This window comes from Dendrobium catenatum, unplaced genomic scaffold (assembly GCF_001605985.2).
Source record: "Dendrobium catenatum unplaced genomic scaffold, ASM160598v2 original_scaffold_253621, whole genome shotgun sequence".
Classification (NCBI taxonomy): Eukaryota; Viridiplantae; Streptophyta; class Magnoliopsida; order Asparagales; family Orchidaceae; genus Dendrobium; species Dendrobium catenatum.
The window spans coordinates 1-8,223 of record NW_021572020.1 but is presented as its reverse complement, the minus strand read 5'-3'; the positions used below and the strand labels follow the sequence as shown (position 1 = coordinate 8,223).

The 8,223-nt window shown below is 31.9% G+C and overlaps 1 protein-coding gene across 1 annotated transcript; it reads left to right on the top strand.

Moving 5' to 3' along the window:
- Nucleotides 1-5,229: 5,229 nt before the first annotated feature.
- Nucleotides 5,230-6,797, top strand: LOC110095539 (polyubiquitin-like). The gene is made up of 2 exons (XM_028692660.1): nucleotides 5,230-5,424; nucleotides 5,898-6,797. The coding sequence occupies exons 1-2, from the start codon at nucleotides 5,230-5,232 to the stop codon at nucleotides 6,795-6,797; spliced, it is 1,095 nt and encodes a 364-aa protein (XP_028548493.1).
- Nucleotides 6,798-8,223: the final 1,426 nt, after the last annotated feature.

The window sequence follows — 8,223 nt, the reverse complement described above, 5'->3', positions numbered from 1 at the left end:
AAATTTAATTTTAATTAAAATTTAATATTTAATTAATTAAAAATAATTATAAATTCCAAAAAAATTTCAAATACTTGAGAATCTCTCCTTTGGTCATTACTGACCTTTAGAGTTGATTTCAATGAGTTGGGAGTTTATTTGAAGCAAAATCCTCAAAAAGCCCTCCAAATAAATAATTTCCAAAAATTCAAATAATTATCAAATTTTTAAAAATTATAACTAATTCTAGAAAACTCTAAATCTAACAAACTCAAAGCCTAATTTCTCACAATAAGGTATAATATTTAAAAAAATATCAAAACTCCAAAAATCTCTTTGAATCTAAAAGTTTATTTTTTATCCCATTAATTAAGGAATTTAAATAATTAAAATAATTCAATAATTGATTTAAAAATCCAAAAAACTTTAATCTAATTTTTAAAATCTGTAATCAATCAATATTAATTAAAATTTATCAACCTTCAAACCTTAATCAATATAATTCACTTAACTATATCGATTACTAGTAAGTAACCCGAGTCTACGAGACTATTAAATTAGCCCCAAAGAAAGTAAACTAAATTTCATGGCCCTGATTTAATGAAGGTAGTAATCACTCAATTTTAAAAACATATTTTTAAATTAATCTTAAGACATTAAGATTTAAAATTTTATTAAATATTCCTCTTAAGCCTTTCAATCAACCAAATCATCAAACAATTCTAACCAATTGCTCTATATAGGACATATTAAAGTCACAAAGCCTACTTCACACACTTTAAATAATTTTCTAGGACAATTGACTCTAGATTTAGGCTAGGCTAGTGTTTACTTTACTATTGTGTGTCAAGTTTTTCATAGTGTCAAGTTTTTCATAGTTTCACTATATGCTGGTGATTTGATTGATTGATGTGATTGTTTACTTAATTTTTGCACTCTATGATGTTATTAATTGTGCGTTAGATCTACCCTTAGGTTTAAGATGATCTATACTAATACAATTTTATGCATGTGGCTATTCTCATATCGGGCGTAAAAAGTTAAAGGGGGATAAATAAATAATTAAGCTTTAAATTAACGATATTTTCTACAGGTGGTTCAAAAATTACTAAGTCCCACTTTAAGTTAAAAGAGCATGGCCAAGTATGGTTGTGATTTGAGCATTTAATTTTAAAATATATAAGTACTTGAGATTATTTAAATATTAATTTATTAGGATAAACTTGCAGTTGTACTTGAGTGTAGATTTTTTAATTTTAATTAATATAAGTTAATTTCAATTGAGTTGTATTTTAAAGTGCTCTGAGAATGAGATTAAATAACTAATTTTGAATCTAAAGAGAAAGGGGTATCCCTTAGCGGAGAGTCCCTCTCCATTTAAAGATCCAAATTATGATGATTTTAAAATATTTAAAGAGAAAAGATAACACTTCTTTCGAGGGGGGATTTCTTTTCATTTAGATATCCGGACCCGATGATCCAAGGAGCCCCGCAGAAGGATGAAAAAGTGAAGAATGAGAAGAATTCCAACTCTCAAAGTTAATTAAGTCTTAGGATTAGAAATTAGAGCTTATTGTCAGTGGTACCCAGTCACTTTACTCTTATGTAGACTCTTGGTTGTAATATTAAGTGTCACTTGTAACATGGACTTTTAATTTGAATATTAATTTCATTGATTTTATTATTGATTGATGTGTTGATTGTGATATAGGATTACATGCTTTTACTAATTTTTTGGCAATCTTATATGTCATATTTAATTTAGCCTGGAACCTAATCGGAAGTTCGTGAGGGTACAAACAAACTATTTTTACTTTAAATAAAATTAAAATTTTTAAGCTAACATATAAATCTAACATTTTAAGAAGTAAGCTCGGGACCGCTGAGAGTTCTCATAAGCATGTTTGATGCATTTTCTTTTCTTTTGTTTGGCACCTCCCTACTTGCGGGTTCTGGCATATCACATGGCCTATGAGGGTGCAGATATGTCAAGGAAAACTATGCATTTTTTACAAAAATATCTATTTTTAAGTCTTTTTAAAAATTGCTTCATAATTGATTTAAGCATTTAATCGAGTCAACTAGCATTTATCATATTAAAAATTAATTAAATAAGTGCTTAAAATTTTAATTACATTTACTTAAAAATTAAATATCCCACATAAGTCAAGGGGCCAAATAAGGACATGCTCTAAATGTCGGCCCCGCTTTCCTCAAATTTAACTTAATCAAACGTCGCTACCACTTTTTCATAAGTGATCTGACTCATGGTTTTAAAGCGCTTAGGTAGTTTAGATGGCTCTCCAATCCAGGTGGGGTAAGTCTAGATTTTGCATTGTATGTCATTAATTTTTAGTACCCAATTTAGATTTAGGTTCTGAGGCAGGCTAAGGCTATAAGACCTCAATCTCCAAAAATCTAATTCAAACTTTCTAATAAAATTGATCATTCAAATTTAAATATCTTTTAATTCAAATTTAAGCTAAACACTTATGATAGAATAAGGCACTTCTAAATTATTATAGAATCCCAAGTGCCTCATACCCTTCCTCCTTTTATTCTAGAAATAAGTGCTCAAGTTTGATCCAATCCCATTTAAAATTCTAACCCTTATCTCCTTTGACATCAAGCTTTAAAATTTTAAATAAAATTCATACTGATATTTTAAGTAAGAGTATTTATAGAAAATTCTAGTTTCCCTGTGATATAATTAACTATAAGGGCTTGTGCTTATATGAGATTTAGAACCTAGATCAAATTTTAAAATCAATTTTTCAATAATTTAATTAGTTATCTTTAGGAAAATCAAATTTGATGATCATTATCGTTATTTTTAAATAATTAATAATAAGCTATATCTTCTTTCTCCGAAAAGATATGTCGTTCTATTATTATGATTTTGATTATAAAAGTAATGACCATTTTATCCAGATTATCATAATTAAACAGTCGATAAAATTCCATTTTGACCTTCTGTGTTTATATGTGATTCTACCCTGAATTTAACTATGATAATCACAATGAACTCAAAATTTTGTAATCTGAACCTATTAGGGAATAATATTTTCACCTTTTGAGGTGATATATTATTTATAATATGATGTTCGATTTTAAAATTTAAATTCCAAAAACTAAATCTTTCCTAAAGAAAATTAATCTTTTTAAAAACTCCAACAATAACCTTTTTCAAACAAACACTATTTGGCATCCTACCTTCTAAAATACCCACAAACCTGTCTCACTTTGCTAACTAAAATTACATATATAAAAGAGAGAATATGGGCAATTACAAAAATTATCTATACAAATATTCTAATCACTTAAGGGCAAGTGCCCACTTATCAATCCACAAAACACACAAGAAAATAACCAAAAATAATCTAAGCCAAAAATACATCACCATATAATCACAAATGCAAAGTGCAAAATAAAAAAATGGAAAGAATTATCCTAGCTACACCCTACTCTAGGATGCCTACAAAAAGTGTCATATCCAATACCTGATTGTATGCAAAATTAGTATTGCCTAACTACTCAATTTAAGTGAAGGGTTAAAGTTGTAAGATCGAGTTTATATTATTTAATTTAGTAGCTTTGAAAATTTTCTTTAACTGATTAGTCACTTAAAGTGAATTAATTAACATTTAATTTTAGAGTTACAATTTTGATCATTAAATAATAATGAAGACCTTAAATACAAGGCCCTAACCTATGTTAGAGTTGTAAGGAATTAAAGGACAAATGTCAGTCCTTCACCTAACCAAGGCTGGAATGATTATGAGGTTGCAAGGTTAGTTAATCATTCCTTGATTTTCTAAGACTCGGGATAGGACTAATGGGTGACACACTATGAAGACAAATTGCCCACCATAAAAATCCTAGGCATCCTATATAAGATTGATCAGTTTTAAAAGGTTGGCATAAGAATGAAAAAGAAAACTCACTACCAACAAATATATGAGTGTTCTACTTGACTTAAGGTATGATATTTGGGCTGTTTAGGAGTTGAATTGGCTCCCTAAGTGTGGTTTTATAAAGGGGGCATTATGTAGATCTTTAGAACCTTCTCCCTTAATTCATAATGTAAGTGACATTGTGACAATGGACATGAGGATCAAGGCCTCCTTAGGACACATAACCCCGAAACTCAAGATAGTTCAGCCTACATACCTTACATATATTAACAGAGAATGTATAAAAATGAACATAAATCTGACATAGGTCATAACATTAAGGTTTGACATGATGTTCATTAGCTTCTTTAACATCTTCATTTTATTTGCTTAAAGTCAAGAGACATTTAATTTAACTTTAGATTTCAGTGTTTTAGTGTTTTACTTAAATAAAGGAGAATTTGTGAGAGATAATTTTATTATTATTTTTAGTTTATCTTAGTTAATGTAGATATTTTAGGAGTTTATAAAAATTTGTTTCATATATATATTTTGACTTTTATTTGATTTGTTATTATTTTTTTAAAGCTAGGTTCAATTAAGATATTTAATTAATTTGGAGTTGAAAATAAGTTGTTAGTCAAACACTCATTTTAGTTTATGGTTCATGATGGTTGTAGGATTTATAAAAAATTATTTAGAATTTTTTATTTTCTAGATTTTTTTTTCGTCAATTGATTCGTTGTATTGTCACAACGTGTACGACCAATGCCTTCTTAAGTGTTCTCACAATATAATAGGTCTCATTTAGGTGCAAGTTGAATGTTGAGTAGTGATGTCGGCCTGAGCTAAACTTGAAAGATGTTATGGAGCATGTCACGCGACAAATAGAGTCATGTTAAGGGAAAATTATTGCGTCAGGTTACCTGACATGCGGACATCCAATCCGGACACGCCACCTCACCCGGATGCACTGGGCCCCGATACTTTTAAATGATGTGATGCATTTTTATTGGTGTTCGGATGCAAACACAATAATTTGCCCATGCTAAGGGCGGCATCATGAGTGAAAAAGGGGTAGTTCACGTCATGAGCAGTGTGATGGAAGAAGGGTGATGACATGCTAGGCAGATGGACACAAGCAAGCCTTGAAAATACAGTATGAGATTTGGACAACCCGTAAAATTTTATCTTCTAGGTGAAATAATGAAATTTAATGGTAAATATATGAATATTAAAATTTTAGATATTATACGTCTAAATCACAAAATAAAATAAAATAAAATTTGTACAACCTATATTTATTTAAATTATGATCCTACACTCTTAGGCTGGGCGGGCATTTATTGCTTAAAAGATGTGCCTTTTTCAAGAAGACGCTGCCTCCTCAATTTCGAAGTCCAATGTGGAGAAAATGATCTTTGCTTTACAGAAAGCTAAAAGAAACAATGACGCAAAGCCCGGCGATAACCGGAGAGCCTTCGAAGAAGAAGGTATTGATTTACATAAAACAAGCACTGCGTCAAATTTTCTTCTTGCTTCTTCGGTTTCTGTGTGCTTGGGTTACAGTTTTTCTGATTTCATGAACAAACTCTTAGCAAGATAGTTCATGCATATATTCAGTGCATTATAACTGTTTGTGGTGGAACGGAATGAAAGCATATTGTTTGTTTGTGGTACCATAGTTTGAAAACCTAGCTCGAATATTTCCCCACAGGTATCCTTATATGGTTTTTCTTCCTCGTTCCATATTTTTGCTGCTTTTGATTGGTATAAGCAGTTATAAGGCATTCTCTTGCATATCCTGTTATTTTGTCCAAAATCATACTCCATGGAGTAGTACATTTACATATGTCAAAGTTTTCGTGAATTCACTGTCTAACAGAGTTTTTATGTTGCAAATGTTGCAATTGAAATGCCTTCGGTTAATTATTTTTATGGTAAATCAATTGTAGAATTGAATTGTGCAGTAGATTGTAATTGCTTAATAAGATCGATAATTTTGGATATTTTTTTTTGCTTCAGATTAAGGTCTCCTTCAAAGTTATTAGATCTCTTACACTTGATGTTTTAAGTTCTGACACAATTGGGAGTATCAAAGACAAGATCTACAGGATTGAAGGGACTTCAGTCAACCAACAAGAGCTCTTTTTTGCTGGGAATCATCTAGAAGATACCAAAGCACTGTCTAATTACGTTGTTTCCACTGATTCTGATTCCACCATAGATGTTTGGGTAGAAGGAAGAATGCCAATTTCCATAAAAATCCCATCAATGGAGAAAACTTTACCTCTTAATGTGAAGTATGTGGAAACAGTTCAGAAACTGAAAGTCATGATTCAGGATGAGGTGGGAATTCCTTCAGATCAGCAACTTCTTATTTTTTGTGGCAAAACACTCAAAGATGATCAGTTATTAATTGCATGTGGTATCATAAAGGATTCTACAGTTTATGTCATGATGAATCCATTAGCTGAGCTTCTCCTCTATGTCCAAATGGCTTGTGACAAGACCTTCAGTCTTGAAGTAAAGGCAGGATATACCATTAGTGATGTTAAGGTCATTGTTGAGAGTTTAAGAGGAATTTCTGCTAGTCAGATGAAAGTTTTTCATAATGAAGTTGAACTTCAGGATAGCTTTACCTTATCATTCTACAAAATAAAGCACCAATCTATTTTACATCTGCAAGCTCAAATACAGATATTTCCCAAACTTCTAACTGGAAAGATCATAAGTATCACAGCTGAAGCTAGCGATACCATTGCCATTATCATCAGTAAGATTGCAAGCATGATTGATGTTAAAAGCAATAATTTGAGGCTCTCGTATGCTAGACAGGTACTTGATGATCAGAATCAGAAGACTCTTGCATTCTATGGTATTAATGGAGAATCAACAATCATTATACGTTTAAGGTTTCCATGATTGTTGAAACAAGTGGTACTGTTGGTGGATGATTCAGAATTAATCTCTTCATATGATAGTTGCATGTTAAATTTAGTGGCACACTTCTCACTTGCTTTTATGGGTGGCAACATCGGGACTTCAATTCAATTGTTTTGAATTACTGAACTATTTTGAATGCTGGTGTTAGATAATTTATAGGGCTAAGTACTCTTTACTGATTTTTTTGCAATTTAAGTTGCTGCCATTGATTAAAAATTATCCTTCATCATGCGAATAGCCAGGAAACTAACCCTAAATATGATAATCAAAAAAGAATGTCTACAAGGAATGACAACCAAGGCATTCAGATGCATGTTGGTATCATGATATCATTGTGTGGATGAAATAGGAGTTACTTCTTTGACTCCTTATTTTGAGAGAAGTAATGTTATTAATCTTTGATGCATTAGAAAAATATTTATGGCTGCTTTGAGATCCTGAGAAATTTAAAAATTAATGTAAGGCAACTTTGGTGATGATTTAAAATATTTTTGCTTTGTGATGGGAAGGAATTAAATAGATTTTAAATTTGTTGGAGTGGTAGCGAAAGATTTACTGTTGATGGAAGGTTAAGGAAAAAAATTGGTCAATTTCAAATTTTTTATAGATTTTTGGTAGATCATTTTTTTTTAATTGAATAGGGTGAGAATCTTCATATCATTAGTTAATTAATGAATGTAATTTTAGATCAATCGAATTTGTGAATGAAATGTTCTAAATTTTTATGTGGACAGCTCAAAACGAATGAACAATAGGAGTTAAGATTTTATAAAAAGATTATAACTCAATGTGGGTAGGGGAGTTAGCTTTTGAAACAACCCGGCAAATTCGAGTTCGAGTTGATCCGTTTAACAAACGAGTCAGATTCAGATTCAATTTCTTGACCCATATGAAAAATTAGGTTGGGTCTGGTTCTTACCCGCGCGTCAAGTAGTTCTACCTACCAATTGAGTTCACTTCACTCACACGACTCACTTGTGCTACCTCCCACGCAGCCACCCCTTGCTAGTAGGCTCACACCCACGCTTGCACCTGCTAGCCCACTCAGCCTCGCGCTCGTCCGCTTGATCAAGGGGTTCAACATTGGCCGTACATCCAACCACTCTCCATTTACCCTTGATCTATCACCTATTTACGGGCCATGACACTCCAAAAATCTATAAATAGATCACTCATTTCTCTTGAAATAGGACCCCAAGCTAAAGAATTCAAGAGAGAGATCGGAGATAGCTCTTGCCTTCTTGCTCCTCCTCAACCACTGCTTGAGTTCCGCCAGATCACCGTCTGACGTTGTTACTCCGTAATACCACCACTTGAGGCCCTCACCTCCGTCGGACCATCATTTGAGGCTCTCACCCTAGCCGGACCACCACCTAAGGGTCTGAACTCCGCTAAGCCACTACCT

What these genes read in the sequence shown, in the direction of transcription:
- LOC110095539 (XM_028692660.1), top strand. Translation starts at nt 5,230, where the DNA reads ATGTGCCTTTTTCAAGAAGACGCTGCCTCCTCAATTTCGAAGTCCAAT. An exon ending in TTCTTGCTTCTTCGGTTTCT is followed by an intron (nt 5,425 to 5,897) that starts GTGTGCTTGGGT and finishes TTTTTGCTTCAG; the next exon opens with ATTAAGGTCTCCTTCAAAGT.